Source organism: Palaemon carinicauda, chromosome 35 (assembly GCF_036898095.1).
Source record: "Palaemon carinicauda isolate YSFRI2023 chromosome 35, ASM3689809v2, whole genome shotgun sequence".
NCBI classification, from domain to species: domain Eukaryota; kingdom Metazoa; phylum Arthropoda; class Malacostraca; order Decapoda; family Palaemonidae; genus Palaemon; species Palaemon carinicauda.
The window spans coordinates 77,825,486-77,843,357 of record NC_090759.1 but is presented as its reverse complement, the minus strand read 5'-3'; the positions used below and the strand labels follow the sequence as shown (position 1 = coordinate 77,843,357).

At 34.9% G+C, this 17,872-nt stretch overlaps 1 protein-coding gene across 1 annotated transcript in view; it reads left to right on the top strand.

The window, feature by feature from the left end:
• Positions 1-2,204: 2,204 nt before the first annotated feature.
• The window catches only part of LOC137627561 (carboxypeptidase N subunit 2-like), a 17,835-nt gene continuing 2,167 nt past the window's right edge, over positions 2,205-17,872 (top strand). The window contains exons 1-10 of the mRNA XM_068358650.1: positions 2,205-2,320; positions 6,836-7,109; positions 9,559-9,712; positions 10,489-10,560; positions 11,089-11,160; positions 11,293-11,364; positions 11,720-11,888; positions 13,291-13,428; positions 15,438-15,612; positions 16,184-16,349. Of these exons, the coding sequence (XP_068214751.1) occupies positions 6,836-7,109; positions 9,559-9,712; positions 10,489-10,560; positions 11,089-11,160; positions 11,293-11,364; positions 11,720-11,888; positions 13,291-13,428; positions 15,438-15,612; positions 16,184-16,349 (1,292 nt within the window). The 5' untranslated portion in view covers positions 2,205-2,320. The remainder of the gene's footprint in view (positions 2,321-6,835; positions 7,110-9,558; positions 9,713-10,488; positions 10,561-11,088; positions 11,161-11,292; positions 11,365-11,719; positions 11,889-13,290; positions 13,429-15,437; positions 15,613-16,183; positions 16,350-17,872) is intronic.

Here is a 17,872-nt window from a genome sequence, read left to right as displayed (position 1 = left end):
ATAAACTAAACAAAACAACAAGAAAATGGATGATTCATAATGTAAAATACCCTGAATAACAGACAAAATATGAAAGGAGACTTGAAGTCATCTGCCCAGAAAACTATTTTGAACATATCAATATAGATAATTTTCAATCATTTAAGTAAAAGTAGACAATTGATTATTTGAAGTGTAGGATGGATATCTCTCTATATCAAGATAATATCTATGTAGTGTATTATAAAATCAACTTCATATATACAAATAATAATTGAATTTTGCACTTACCTACCAAGATGCGAGCACTATTGAAAAGGGATACGGTATTTGAATGGTCAAACAACTGTTCTCTCTCTCTCTCTCTCTCTCTCTCTCTCTCTCTCTCTCTCTCTCTCTCTCTCTCTCTCTCTCTCTCTCTCTCTCTCTCTCTCTCTCTCTCACACACACACACTATTGAAAAGGGATACGGTATTTGAATGGTCAAACAACTGTTCTCTCTCTCTCTCTCTCTCTCTCTCTCTCTCTCTCTCTCTCTCTCTCTCTCTCTCTCTCTCTCTCTCTCTCTCTCTCTCTCTCTCTCTCTCTCTCTCAATCCATCTAGAAACTATATTATATCTAACCACAGTGGAAACACCTCACTGACAGCAACAGCTTAACTGTGCCGGATATGTTTATGGAATACTCGCACGGGCGTAGCCAGGATACGTTATTGGGTTAAGTTGCCACCACGCCCCTCCACCTAAATATTTGGCAAGGGAAAAAAAACTATTCAAATATTACAATCATAAAAAAATAAGCGTAGCTGGTACACATAACATAATAAAAAAAATCCAATACATATTATGATATAAAAATCAAGGGCAAATATTTAACAATATTGCAAAAAAAAAAAAAACTGAAAATAATTTCTTGGAAGACTATGTACGGTTGGATGCAGGAATACGTGGCACACCACGCTCTGAGGAAGGTCACCACCCTGCCACACCCTTATTGCCTGGCAGATAACCAAACAGCTAGTGTAGGGTCACTGGGGTGAAATAACAGATGTGGTGGGCGAGGCTTACACACAGGAACTCGCCGCGCAGGAAGGGTGTGATAGGGTACATTACCTCAGAGCACATGCGTTAGAAATTCATGTGTCCAACAGTATCTTTGACGACCTTAGGAATATTTCTAGTTCCCCTGAGTAAGATAAAGGAGAATTTCTCTCTTAAAATCTTACCCGTTCGCTTGTACACACACACAAACACACACACACACACACACCAATTTTTACTTCTTTAGAACCACTTTGTAAATTTCAACCTGAAATGACAGAAATTATATTTGAGTAAAGAACTACTTTAACCCATGGGATCCCACCCAGTCTCACAGGCCTTTGAAATAAAGGCAGTTTTTTTTTTTTTTTTTGCAACTATTTGAACGGAAACAATAAAACTGAAGGGAAATTTTACCCTATATAGAGGAAATCGAAGTTTGGTCAGAATGGGGACACGATTAAGTTAACGTTTGATTATGAGAATAATCAAATTGTTATTTTTCTTAAACTTCTCTTGTAGTTTTTCTTTATTTCCTTTCCTCACTGAGCTATTTTCCTTGTTGGAGCCCTTGGGCTTATAGCATCCTGCTAACTAAAGTTGTAGCTTTGCAAGTAGTAGTAATGATAATAATAATAATAATAATAATAATAATAATGTTAGATCATCACTATCGAAACACTCGCAGCATAAGAAAGTCTTCAGTTTCTTCTTCATAAAAGTTATATATATATATATAAAAAAAAATAAAAGTTTCTTCTTGAAAGCCTTAATATCTTCAATTATTTGGATGTCTAGTGGAAGCTTATTGTATAGACTCGGGGCCGCATATTTAAAGGCTCTAGAGCCTACAGTAGACAAACATCTACGTTTTAATAGCTTGAAACCATCTGTAGATTCAATTTATTTAAAAGATGCCACGAGAAGCCAAATTTTTTTTTTTATGTTAGTGACCTTGACAATTGTAACACCGGATAATTCACGACCAATCATTTCGGATAACAATCTTTTAAAAAATATTTCAAACCTAAACAACCGCAGATTATGTCAAGGAAAGAATGCACGTGAATTAACCCTTTCGATTAGAGAGTCGTGATTGGTCTTCGATGGACCAATTAGCGTCCAGCTTCACCAGACCAGAGGTATAGAATTGGAGCTGGAAGAACAGAGAACTCCCCAACCGCCATTCAATTTTTGCCTCTTCGAGTGTCCACTTCGCTGAGGGACCGTCACATCCATGGACGACTAGTTGAGTGACTTCATCTGACACAGCCGTTGTTAGATAGTTTTCTAACGCAAAGGTATAATTGATATATTTGAGGTTTTCTGGCGTCCTGGCATCTAAGATCATTGATTGCAAAGTGAATTATACTGTTTCAAATGCCCTTGATAGCAACAGATCATAAAGGACTGGGTAGACTAATTTACATGCAATTTTTATGCAGGCCCAAATAGTTTTCCAACTAAGGTAGACTACATTTATGTTGAATTATTTTTTCAATTGTTGTTAAACTAAGTTTCTCAACTGCAATGGATATATTTTTATAGATTATGATATCCATGTCAACATCAAGTTAAAAAATATTTTCGGCTGTAGCAAAATACTGTAGATCAAGTTATTAGGCTATAGTCTAATACTTTCTTCTGACAGCTAGGGAAAGTGAAAATGTTTAAAGGTGTATAATTCGAGGCTATTCCTTTCCATGTTGTGATGCCAGTTAAAACAACAATATTCAAACTGGCCTAGACAAAGATAAGTGCATACAGCCACGGATGAATGTGATTTATATTTTCTCTTCATCTTTTTTTCCCTCGGACGTAGGCCTAAAGATTTCAATCTAAATGGTTAGTTATTTACTATATTATCTTCATTTTTTTTTTTTTTGCGGACGTAAATATTTCAATCTAAATAATCAGCTATTTACAAGATAGTAAAAATTGCAAGAATGCTTGCCAATAATGAGAAAAAACAATATCAAGAATCGGTAGGCCTACTTCTAATATACAAAATATCTTACGAGCAAGCAAATAATCGTGACATTATTTTGCCCAAATGATGAGAAACTTAATTACCAAGATTTCAAACAGTCTTTCTTCACGGAGTGCTTTCTTACTTGTTTACTTGTTTTGGGTTTAAATCCAACCCTCCACTGAAGTCGAGTGAAATACTTCTCGGGCGGGTCCATATTAATCATCTAACGAAACATTTTCATTATAACTTATACAATTCTTTGATTGTAGCATCTTCCAAATCATATGATCTTGTGAAAAGTAATGTCTTGAGTTTCTTCTTAAATTCAATTGCTCCCCTTAGGTCCTTCATTTCAGTTGGCAGTTTATTATAATGTCTAGGCGCACAGTAGCTAAAAGCCCTTTCACCAAATTTACTATTTGTTCTTGGTTCAGATAGCCTATGTTTGTCACTCATGTGTCTTGTGTTAAAGTTTCTAGTTCTAGTTTATTCAGGCTGCATCTATGAAATTGTATTTCGAGAGTTCCTTTTGGTGTACTATTTTACTGAAATAGTTATACTGTAATTTATCATAATAGACACGTAATTCGATCAAATACTTGCTAGTTGCATTGTCATTTCAAAATATAAAAATCTATATTTGTGCCATGAATTCTGCCATCCATAAAAATACAATTTTTGCATCACACAAAAACAAAGGCCTTTTTTGTGTGAATTTCACCTTTCAATTATGATTTTTTTTCTTAAATAACAAGAAAGAACAAAAAAGCTTTAAGAGATGATTAGATAGAAACATTGATTATATATATATTGTGAGATAAAAAAGACGTATACCATATAATAATGAAAATAATTATAATAAACAAAAATTAATAGGAATATATAATTACTGCCGTATTTCCAATATTTAGTAGATGCAAATATTTATTATTATTATTATTATTATTATTATTATTATTATTATTATTATTATTATTATTATTATTATTATTTGGCAAAGTTTCTTCAGTCTGGGTTAATTTTTTTTTTCAATTTGCTAAGCCACTGTAAAAATATTCTTAATTTCAATTTGATGATAATAAGTTAGTATTGATATAACAATAGTCAAATACCTTTTATCTAGATTATATATATATATATATATATATATATATATATATATATATATATATATATATATATATATATATATATATATATATATATATATATATATATATACAGTATATATATATATATATATATATATATATATATATATATATATATATATATATATATATATATATATAAAGCGATGTTTATATAATATCATGTGATACTATTTCATTATTACCTCCGCCAACGAAGTTGGAAGGGTATGTTTTCGCCCCTGTTTGTGTGTTGGTTTGTGTGTATGTTTGTTTGTGAACAACTTCCTGGCCGCAATTTTAATCGTAGAGTAATGAAACTTGCAGGGATTAGCTGTTATGTATGAAGGTGGAAATGATTAAATTTTGTAAGTTCAAGGTCAAAGGTCAATGTCACGGTCAAGCAAAATGTCCAATTCAAGTCATCTGCCATAAGTTTGGACATCGTTGTCACAGAGACTTCAAACTTGGTTCATATTTGAGTGCATGAAAATCCACGCCAATTAATACATGTTAAGGACAAAGGTCAAGGTTAAGGTCGAACGAAAGGTTGAGAAATAAGCTGCCGTGGTGGAGGTCTGCGTTCTACTGAGTGCCTCTCTCGTTCACATTAATTTGAATATCACCAAGGTCTATTAAATTGTTTTTTCTTTCCTAAAACCATAAATTCAGTTTAATTCTAATTAATTTTAATTATTTAATTGTTTAAATATCACACATTCCCTAACACTAAAAATAGAATTTAAATTCTTAGCTGTACCATCAATGCCATTTATTATTATTATTATTATTAATATTATTATTATTACTTGCTAAACTACAACCCTAGTTGGGAAAGCAGTATGCTATAAACCCAGAGACTCCAATAGGGAAAAGTAAAATTGTGCATCATCAGCAAATAGCTTAGATTTTACTGCATGTGTCTAAAATACTTTTAGGAGAAATTTTTACTTTTAAGTTATTGTAGTTTGATATCAACTTTATTATTATTATTATTATTAGTGCACACGACCCGTCAAAATTGACGGCTAAATATTTAGATATATATGCATACATACGCACACGTGCCTCATTTTCACCAGGGTATGACTAATCCCTCTTCCTCTTACCCGAGGGATAGGGAGACCTTGCGTGACCCGAAATATATATATATATATATATATATATATATATATATATATATATATATATATATATATATATATATACGATATATATATATATATATATATATATATATATATATATATATATATATATATATATATACGGTATATATATATATACATATATATATATATATACATATATATATATATATATATATATATATATACGGTATATATATATATATATATATATATATATATATATATATATATATATAACAACACGCTAATAGAAGGTTATTATTATTATTATTCAAAGAAATTATATTCACTAATCATTTTCCATTCAAAGGTCATTGACATTATCGGCAAAGAATTTAAACGATGCATATGTGCCTCCCGTCACTCACGATATCACGTTGCCAAACGATTCTTTCTCGTCCTGCTGATTAAGCGAAAATGGCGAGGAAATGGTTCATTAATGCCTCTTCTTTGTACGTCTGTTGGGGGGAAGTGATGAGTGCCGACGCTCTGATTGCTGGAGGAAGGGTGGGGAGGAGGAAAGAGGGTTGGGGATGAAGTTGAGGGGGAAGAACAATGAAAGGGGAAGAGATGGAGTTGGCTATAGGCTACTATGAAAGAGCAGAGTTGGCCTGAAATAGCTTTTTTTCTGATTCGTTTGTCCTTATGCGCTATGTATTCTTTTAAAAAATTTTTTACTGCTTCCGTTTAAAATCGTTATATTTACATATGTATTATTTGCATAATCAATTCTTTACCTTTAAACAATGTTTAGTTTATATGTATGATCCCTCTGTCCATAAATATAATTAGAATATCTTCTATCTACTGTACATGCCAATTTTTGTCTTGATACAACATTAAGATAATAGGCTGTTTAGATTTTATTACAAATAATCTAATACTCTAATATAACTTGGAGTATAACAAAGAATCCTGTGGAGTATATTTAAAATCTAGGGCAACGAATCGCATAATTAAAACAGAGAAAACAGTAGTCCACCTGATTACCTACGCCTTTCAACTTCCAGATTAAATGACACTTAGGCCTAGCACTGACGTTGCTCCAATATCTATACCTAATTCTAATAGCAATTATATACTTCCGGATTAAAGGACACTTAGGCCTACCACTGACGTTGTTCCTATATCTAGACCTAACTCATAACAATCATATAGGGCTACTTCCAGATGAAAGAATATTTAGGCCTATCACTGACGTTGTTCCTATATCTAGACCTAATTTTGATAACAGTCATATACTTCCAGATGAAAGGATACTTAGACCTAGCACTGATATTGCTTCTGTGTCTAGACCTAACTTTGATAGCAATTATATACTTCCAGATGAAAGAATACTTAGGTCTATAGCACTGACGCTGTTCCTACATCTAGACCTAACTGGTAACAATCATATACTTCCAGATGAAATTATGTTTAGGCTTAGCACTGACGTTGTTTCTACTGTATATCTAGACCTAACTGATAACAATCATACACTTCCAGATGAAAGGATACTTAGACCTAGCACTGACGTTGCTCCTATATCCAGACCTAACTTTGATAGCAGTCATATACTTCCAGATGAAAGGATACTTAGGCCTAGCCCTGACGTTGCTCCTATGCCTAGACCTAAATTTGATAGCGCCTGTAGCGGGGGACCCATCTCTATGTGGCCTCAACGGATGCCAGGCCATTGAACTGGCCAAGCGCTACACGGAGCACACAATGGCCAAGATGATGAGGACCATCAAACCGGATGCCCTGGAAGAGGTTTTTGCGAACATGAAGAAACTGGAATCACTCGTCAGGGATGTGCAGGATCTCGAACGTGATGTGATGAGTCTATTCCAGCCTGGTAGGCCTATGTCTTCATTTATTCATTTATCCTAGAAATCTCGTGAAATATTTCAGTTTATTTTTTTCTTAGTTTTGCCTTATTTTTTTGGAAATTTAATTCTTGGATCTTTCGCTAATTTATTTTTCTTACAATGAAGTAACAATAATAATTGAAGAATGTTATCATAGTTTTGGAAATAAGTAATTATATATATATATATATATATATATATATATATATATATATATATATATATATATATATATATATATATATATATATATTTATATGCATATATGTATATATATACATATATGTATATATATATATATGCATATATATATATATATATATATATATATATATATATATATATATATATATATATATATATATATATATATATATATATATATATATATTTCAAGGAGGCTCTAGAGAAGTTAAGTGCATGTTATCATTTAGATTAGAAAAATCAAACAAACCTTTATTATAAGTAAATAAGGATAAATAATTTTTTTTTCTACAAATGAGTGGAACCTATGAAAAAAAAATTAAAATGATAAGTTCATAAATGAAAAAGAATCTCATATCTTTTAATTTTACTAATTGTTACATGAATGAGTAAGAATGATTTTAATTAAGCTGTCGTAGCATTAATCGTTTATTAAGCTTAAAGAAAACTAGTATTAAAATAATTAAGTGAAAACATATTCCCTTTGTACATAATCTTATTATCTAAGAATTAAGATTAAAAAAAGGTTATATTTGTAGTTTGTTTTTCCTTCAACTGGTTCCTTGGTTCGCACAAATAGCAATTGAAGGATCATTTATCTTATTTTGAATGCAAATTAAATCAACTTTCATATAGTAGCCTACGCGTTCAACTGATTTAAACTAAAATATCTCTATAGGCCTAAATCTATATTTTGAATTTTGACGGACTAGATCATAATTCAACTATTTATTACTGTTTAAAAATAACTTGCATATATTTTTCTTGATGCCTAACTGGTCATAAACTGCTTCTTATTCTTCCCCATCGTTTACTTGCGTTAAGGGGTCGGTTGCCTGATGCGCCCTCTCTAATGCCTTCCACCAAAGGCATCATCAGCCTCCAAACCTCTTCCCTACATACCATAAACTTCTTCACTATAGTCCATTTCTTTTAGCGATGCATATTTGCACCGACTCGCGGCGGTGCCCTTTTAGCTCGGAAAAGTTTCCTGGTCGCTGATTGGTTAGAATTATCTTGTCCAACCAATCAGCGATCCGGAAACTTTTCCGAGCTAAAAGGGCACCGCCGCGAGTCGGTCAAAAGTTTCCTGATCGCTGATTGGTTAGAATTATCTTGTCCAACCAATCAGCGATCCGGAAACTTTTCCGAGCTAAAAGGGCACCGCCGCGAGTCGGTCAAAAGTTTCCTGATCACTGATTGGTTAGAATTATCTTGTCCAACCAATCAGCGATCCGGAAACTTTTCCGAGCTAAAAGGGCACCGCCTCGAGCTCGGAAAAGTTTCCTGATCGCTGATTGGTTACAATTATCTCGTCCAACCAATCAGCGATCCGGAAACTTTTCCGAGCTAAAAGGGCACCGCCGCGAGTCGGTCAAAAGTTTCCTGATCGCTGATTGGTTAGAATTATCTTGTCCAACCAATCAGCGATCCGGAAACTTTTCCGAGCTAAAAGGGCACCGCCGCGAGTCGGTCAAAAGTTTCCTGATCGCTGATTGGTTAGAATTATCTTGTCCAACCAATCAGCGATCCGGGAACTTTTCCGAGCTAAAAGGGCACCGCCTCGAGCTCGGAAAAGTTTCCTGATCGCTGATTGGTTACAATTATCTCGTCCAACCAATCAGCGATCCGGAAACTTTTCCGAGCTAAAAGGGCACCGCCGCGAGTCGGTCAAAAGTTTCCTGATCGCTGATTGGTTAGAATTATCTTGTCCAACCAATCAGCGATCCGGAAACTTTTCCGAGCTAAAAGGGCACCGCCTCGAGCTCGGAAAAGTTTCCTGATCGCTGATTGGTTACAATTATCTCGTCCAACCAATCAGCGATCCGGAAACTTTTCCGAGCTAAAAGGGCACCGCCGCGAGTCGGTCAAAAGTTTCCTGATCGCTGATTGGTTAGAATTATCTTGTCCAACCAATCAGCGATCCGGAAACTTTTCCGAGCTAAAAGGGCACCGCCGCGAGTCGGTCAAAAGTTTCCTGATCGCTGATTGGTTAGAATTATCTTGTCCAACCAATCAGCGATCCGGAAACTTTTCCGAGCTTAAAGGGCACCGCCTCGAGCTCGGAAAAGTTTCCTGATCGCTGATTGGTTAGAATTATCTTGTCCAACCAATCAGCGATCCGGAAACTTTTCCGAGCTAAAGGGGCACCGCCGCGAGTCGGTGCAAATATGCATCGCTAAAAGAAATTGACTACAGACTTTAATTGAAATAAATTTCATCTTCACCAAGTCTGGCCTGTAAATGGCAGTCCAGCAAGGTGGTCCATGTGCGCAGAAGGCCCTTGCTCTTGTATGATGGAAACCCAGACAGTGTCCTGCTGGCGACTAGAACTTCAGTACCACGTTCCCAGGAAACAGCAGATACCGATGGATACTAAAATACTGTGAGTGCTTTATACAATTGAGGAACTATGTTTCAGCGTTTCGCGTTTTAATTTACTTGTTTTACTTGTTTTGGGTTTAAATCCAACCCTCCACTGAAGTCGAGTGAACTACTTCTCGGGCGGGTCCATATTAATCATCTAACGAAACATTTTCATTATAACTTATACAATTCTTTGGTTGTAGCATCTTCCAAATCATAATATGATCTTGTGAAAAGTAATGTCTTTAGTTTCTACTTATTTGAAAGATTATTTAGGCTGACCTTGTTTCTATCTCTAGACCTAACTTCGATATAAACCATATAGCCTACTTAAAAAATAAAGGATATTTAGGCCTATCTTTTTGCCATTTTCGTAGCTGGAAATCTATGGACGTTTCTTTTATGAAATCAGGATTCTTTGGACATTTCATTGCAATTATTAGAAGCATGTTGAAGATTTTTATCTTATTGATGAAACATTTAGTGTTTTCATTTTAGCTACAGAAACATTTTGGAAATTCATCCACATTTTAAGAAATGCTTGAGCATTTCAGTCTAGAAGAATGCCCTTAAAATTTTTGTAGAAAAAAAAATTAAATCCCTTAAAATTTCCCCTCGGGATATTAGACTTTTAATTCAGAAACAAAAAGAAACCTGAAATTTTCAATTACCACAGAATTCACTAGAAATTCTATTCAAGTAAACGAAACCCCTTTAGAATTTCACCCGAATCCACTAAAAATTTAATTTCGGGGAGATGTAGGCCTATGTATAAGTATGCCTCTATTGTTTCAGCGATTTGAGTATGAATCGACTGCAGTTTCTCCATAAGGATTCGTTCATTAAACTGACGGAACTTCAAGAGCTGTAAGTGATCAATTCCATTTCTCTTCATTGACACCAGTCAGTGGTTTTGGTGCCCTAAAAGGCATAAAACTATTAACAAAAGCTAAACTTTCTAATTACTTTGGTTCACATATTATCAGATAGAAATGTGATTTATGTACATGAATTATCACCATAGCACATTTCCTGGTAAATATATATTACAACTCTATGTAGGTCTATGTTATCTTCATAAGGCAATATCAGTGCCCTGAACTGCAGGTGATCTGCAAGGGGAGACATTGCTAAATTCTCCAACAAGAGCTAAAAGAACATCTTGCTAACTTGTGGAAAATAACAGATAACTTTGGAGCTAAGAAATCTTCAGTTTTTAGACTAACAAATATTCAGTTTTTAGACTAACAAATCTTCAGTTTTTAGACTAACAAATCTTCAGTTTTTAGACTAGCAAATCTTCAGTTTTTAGACTAACAAATACCATATATTGTTAACATATATACCAGCATACAATATTCGACAAATTACTTACTTTGCGCTCCTTTCTCCTAGCGATCTGAGTGAAAACTCCTTGGAATTGATGCCAAACAGCATATTCTACGACCTGGAGAACATGCGGCACTTGTAAGTAGACCTATCCTTGTGTTTGGCTTACATACTTTAAGAGCATTTCGTTATTTTGTAATGATAAACATATTTACTTTTGTAAACAATATCCTGATCTAGACTATATTCCCAGTTTGGTTTTCTTTCCAGAAAGTTACACAAGAATCAACTGCTTTACCTTTCCGGTGATCTTTTTCAAGACACGGGGGCTCTTCGCACGATGTAAGTACCTTAAGAAACGTTATATATATATATATATATATATATATATATATATATATATATATATATATATATATATATATATATATATATATATGAGAGAGAGAGAGAGAGAGAGAGAGAGAGAGAGAGAGAGAGAGAGAGAGAGAGAGAGAGAGAGAGAGAGCGTACCACACGTCATATCATTCTTTTACATATTATAGAAACAATTGTTAAAGTTTCAGTAGTTTAAACAAATTGACAACATAACACCCACTTGAAATAAAGATATAAAAACTATAGAACTATTCCTTTGTAAACCAAAGAACGTCAACTCCCCCCCCAAAAAAAAAATTGTAGTGTATTCTCATTCCAGTGACATCTCCTTCAACATCTTAGAGAATTTACCGGAGACTCTGTTCAAGAAACTCCACAGTCTGTACTTCCTAAACCTGGCCTACAACGCCATCACTGAGATCCCAGCTTCCATTTTCCACGATTTGGAGAGCTTGGAGGACCTTGATCTCTCTGTTAATAAGATCAAGGTAAGTTGTTCTTCTTCTGGTGGTCATTTGGCTCTTAAGTAAATTCTGGTGTTTTTTAATGCTAATCATTATTATTATTATTATTATTATTATTATTATTATTATTATTATTATTATTAATGGCTAAGCTACAACACTAGTTGGAAAAGCAGAATGCTATAAGCCCGGGGCTCCAACGAGGAAAATAGCCCAGTGAGGAAAGGAAACAAGGAAAAAATAAATATTTTAAGAATAACATTAAAATAAATAACATTATTATTATTATTATTATTATTATTATTAAGCTACAACCCTAGTTGGAAAAGCAGAATGCTATAAGCCCAGGGGCTCCAACGGGGAAAATAGCCCAGTGAGGAAAGGAAACAAGGAAAAAATAAATATTTTAAGAATAAAATTAAAATAAATAACATTATTATTATTATTATTATTAATGGCTAAGCTACAACCCTAGTTGGAAAAGCAGAATGCTATAAGCCCGGGCCTCCAACGGGGAAAATAGCCCAGTGAGGAAAGGAAACAAGGAAAAAATAAATATTTTAAGAATAACATTAAAATAAATAACATTATTATTATTATTATTATTATTATTATTAAGCTACAACCCTAGTTGGAAAAGCAGAATGCTATAAGCCCAGGGGCTCCAACGGGGAAAATAGCCCAGTGAGGAAAGGAAACAAGGAAAAAATAAATATTTTAAGAATAACATTAAAATAAATAACTCCTATATAAACTATAAAAACTTCAACATAACAATAGGAAGAGAAATTAGATAGAATGGTGTGCCCGAGTGTACCCTCAAGCAAGAGAACTCTAACCCAAGATAGTGGAAGACCATGGTACAGAGGCTATTGGCACTACCCAAGACTAGAGAACAATGGTTTGACTTTGGAGTGTCCCCGTACACATTACTATTATTACTAGCTAAGCTACAATCCTTGTTGTTTATGTATAAAAAATCTATTTGAATGTTGTTACTGTTCTTAAAATGTTTTATTTTAATTGTTCATTACTTCCATTGCAGTTTATTTATTTCCATATTCCATTTCCTCACTGGGCTATTTTCCCTGTTTGATTTTAATTGTTCATAACTTCCATTGGAGTTTATTTATTTCCTTATTTCATTTCCTCACTGGGTTATTTTTCCCTGTTGGATCCCTTAGGCTTATAGCATCTTGCTTTTCCAACTAGGGTTATAACTTGACTTGTAATAATAATAATAATAATAATAATAATAATAATAATAATAATAATTCCAGTAAAAAATTAAGAAAGGGCAATATGTCAAATTTGACGAATAAAAATATCTTATGGCAAATAATACTTACTATTAAGACACTATTTATGGAAATCTTTATTTTAGTAAATAAATTTCTTTTATGACCACCCCATCACTAACCTGTAGGAGCTTCCAAGACACGCCTTTGGAAACCTGAAGGTGCTGAAGCGTTTGAAGTTAGAGGAGAACGAATTGACTCGACTTCCTTATGGAATATTCGATCAGGTGACGTCACTGCAAGAGCTCTATCTCCAGAACAACAAGGTGAGTGTCCTCCTAGTAGCTACCGAGCTACTTACCTTAGCTAAAGAGCCTCTTTTACCCTTACTAAGTGGAAAGTAGACACTGAACAATTGCAGGCAGTTAATTCTAATAGCCAGGCCTTCTCCATCATGAGGCTCAATACTACGCAGTACTCTAGAAGATTTATTCCAGCTGTTACCAAGTTGTGGAACGATCTTCCTAATCGGGTAGTTGAATCAGTAGAACTTCAAAAGTTCAAAGTTGGAGCAAATGCTTTTTTGTTGACCAGGCGGACATGAGTCTTTTTATAGTTTATTTATGACATATTTGTTTTTTATGTTGTTTATATTTTATATGTGACATGTCTGTTTTGACGTTGTTACTTTTTTTTAGAACGATTTATTGTTAATTTGTTCTCTTCATTTATTTATTTCCTTATTTCCTTTCCTCACTGGGCTATTTTTCCCTGTTAGAGCCCCTGGGCTTATAGCATCTTGCTTTTCCAACTAGGGTTGTAGCTTGGATAGTAATAATAATGATAATAATAATGTGCAATAGTTAAACTCTTTAGTGAAGAATAATTGTTCAGTTATCTTAGTGTTGTCAGATGTATGAAAAAGGGGAGAATATGTAAAGAATAAGCCAGACTATTCAGTGTATGTGTAGCCAGAGGAAAAACGAGCCGTAACCTGAGAGGGATCATATGTAATACCATCTGGCCAGTCAACGTACCCAAAAACTCTAGCGGTAGTAACACAACGGGTGGCTGGTGCCCTGGCCAACCTATTGTTACCATAGGGCTGTTGTGGCCAATGCGGTAACGTCCCTAACTGGTGAAAGACAGACTGGGGTTCGGGTCCCGCTCAAACTCGATAGCTTATTTGGTCGCTGTAACCTCACCATCCTTGTGAGCTATAGGATGGGGGGTTTGGGGAAGCCTATAGGTCTATCTGCTGAGTCATCGGCAACCATTGCCTGGCCCTCCTTGGTCCTAGTTTGGATGCCGAGGGGACTTGGGCGATGATCATATGAATACATAGTTAGTTTCTTGGGCATTGTCCTGCTTGATAGGGCAATGTCACTGTCCATTGCCTCTGATATTCATGAGTGGCCTTTGAACTTTTAAATAGTCTGATTTCAGTGTTCTCCCAGAAGAGCTTCTTGCCATAGCTGAAGTTCTTCTACCTTTAACAAGTGGAAAGTAGCCACTGCTACTGCAGTAAAACCTCCAAACTCCCTAATTTTTCCCCAGATTGAAACCCTCCCGATGGGCGTGTTTGCTTTCCTGGGAAACCAGTAAAACCTCCAAACTCCCTAACTTTTCCCCAGATTGAAACCCTCCCGATGGGCGTGTTTGCTTTCCTGGGAAACCAGTAAAACCTCCAAACTCCCTAACTTTTCCCCAGATTGAAACCCTCCCGATGAGCGTGTTTGCTTTCCTGGGAAACCAGTAAAACCTCCAAACTCCTTAACTTTTCCCCAGATTGAAACCCTCCCGATGGGCGTGTTTGCTTTCCTGGGAAACCAGTATAAAACCTCCAAACTCCTTAACTTTTCCCCAGATTGAAACCCTCCCGATGGGCGTGTTTGCTTTCCTGGGAAACCAGTATAAAACCTCCAAACTCCTTAACTTTTCCCCAGATTGAAACCCTCCCGATGGGCGTGTTTGCTTTCCTGGGAAACCAGTATAAAACCTCCAAACTCCCTAACTTTTCCCCAGATTGAAACCCTCCCGATGGGCGTGTTTGCTTTCCTGGGAAACCAGTAAAACCTCCAAACTCCCTAACTTTTCCCCAGATTGAAACCCTCCCGATGGGCGTGTTTGCTTTCCTGGGAAACCAGTAAAACCTCCAAACTCCCTAACTTTTCCCTCAGATTGAAACCCTCCCGATGGGTGTGTTTGCTTTCCTGGGAAACCAGTAAAACCTCCAAACTCCCTAACTTTTCCCCAGATTGAAACCCTCCCGATGGGCGTGTTTGCTTTCCTGGGAAACCAGTAAAACCTCCAAACTCCCTAACTTTTCCCCCAGATTGAAACCCTCCCGATGGGCGTCTTTGCTTTCCTGGGGAACCTGACTTTCCTCGACCTGACGAGCAACCAAATCCAGGTGATCGACTACAAGGACTTCATCGCCCTCAGGAACCTGCGATCTCTCTTCCTCGGGCAGAACTTCATCACGAGTATCAAGAACAAAACGTTTGTGGGTGAGTTTGGAATTCAGCGTCTTTGATATACTTCATTATTTGTTAACAGGAATATCAACACTTTTTTATAGTTTATATATGGAGGATTTGTTTTAATGTTTTTAATGTTCTGAACTCGGTTGAGTCCCTTGTTAGGCTGGAGGAACGTAGAGAGTAGAGGTCCCCTTTTTGTTTTTGTTTCATTTGTTGATGTCGGCTACCCCTCAAAATTAGGGGAAGTGCCTTGGTATATGTATGTATATATGTACTGTTCTTAGAATGCTTTTATTTCAATTGTTCATTACTTCTCTTGTAGTTTATTTCTTTCCTTATTTCCTCGCTGGGATATTTTCCCTGTTGGAGTCCTTGGGATTATAGCATTCCTCCTTTTCCAATGAGGGTTATGGCTTACCAAGTCAGTAATAATAATAATAATAATAATAATAATAATGTAAACATTTATCTTTATTATTATTATTATTATTATTATTATTATTATTATTATTATTATTATTATTATTATTATTATTATTATTATCAAGTCTAGTGGGCTACTCATCTCAAACAACATTTATCGAATTTTTTTTTACAGGAACACCGAATCTAGCCAAACTATACCTTTTCTCCAACAAGATCGAAAGCGTGGAATTAGCAGCATTTTCTGGCCTGAACAGCCTTTCCTGGCTTTTGCTCAACAACAACCTTCTTCGGGTTCTTCCACGGGAGATCTTCAAAAGGACACCGAGTCTCCTTCGGCTGTGAGTTCGAGTAAAATCATCTTTTTTATAATAAATAAAGTTATTTTTATCAGTGAGGACTGGCTCTAAATAATACGCAGATGAAAGTCCCAGCCGCATTCATTTCTAAATCGAAGATGGGGTCCATGAGCGGAAAATTTTTTCATATATATATATATATATATATATATATATATATATATATATATATATATATATATATATTGCATTAGCGCGTTTCCTCTTGTTTCCATTATTTCAAGCCCTTCCTCACTGATACAAATTTCAACCCATCTCTCAAGTACATTCCAATCTTTCCCGAACTATCCCTGCGCCTTCCATTCTCACCACATGAACAAGCCACATATTCAGTTACATATTTCCACACGAAGTAGACTTTTCACTATAGTCAGGAGAGATGAGTGTGTTTGATGAATACCCTGAAATGTCATGAAATTCCTTATATAAATAGGAATAGAAATCATCACATGTTATTGGAATATTGTAATTGTAAACATGAAATTAAATTGAACAATCATATCAATGAATATATTGGTGCAAATCATATATTTAACTCATTAGTGAATTATCACGAGATTTCAACTACTCATTAGTAGCAGAATATCTTGTACGAAATAGAAATAGTATCAGCTTGAATTAAAAAGATAAAAAAAGGCACTCGTAAGAGCTAATTCAAATTATAAATATTTTGCTTATAAATATTGGGTGACGTAATAGTGCAAATCTTAATAAGTTTTTAGAAATTATTTACGTCTACGCATATTCCCAAAAATGATGTTTACCTGAAAATAATATTGACTCTCTCCAAGTTTATTATGTTTATATAAACTTATAAAGCCTTTCTACTGTCAAGAAAAGTTTTCCATATAGAAAGGTATCAGATATTACTACATTGGATTCCTCTCTGGTTACGGCTCATTTTCCCATTACCTCCACATACACCGAATACTTTTAGACATTCTCCTCTTTCCTCATACACTTGGCAACACTAAAATAACCGAAAAATTCTTCTGAACTCAATGGGTTAACTACTGCACTGTAATTGTTCATTGGCTACTTTCCTCTTGGTAAAGGTAAAAGAGAGACTTTATCTATGGTTAGCAGCTCTTCTAGGAGAAGGACACTCCAAAATCAAACCATTGTTCTCTAGTCTTGGGTAGTACTATAGCCTCTGTACCATGGTCTACCACTGTCTTGGGTTAGAGATCTCTTGCTTGAGGGTACACTTGGACACACTATTCTATCTAGTTTCTTTTCTTGTTTTGTTAAAGTTTTTTATAGTTTATATGGGAAATATTTATTTTGATGTTGCTGGTCTTAAAATATTTTACTTTTCATTATTTCCTTTTCTCACTGGGCTATTTTCCCTGTTGGGGCCCCTGGGCTTATAGCAACCTGCTTTTCCAACTAGGGTTGTAGTTTAGCAAGAAATAATACTGATAATATACAAAAGGAATATTTCTCTGTAGGCCTATCCTATGAAAATAAGAAAAAGACCTACCATATTTTTTACATACCGTATA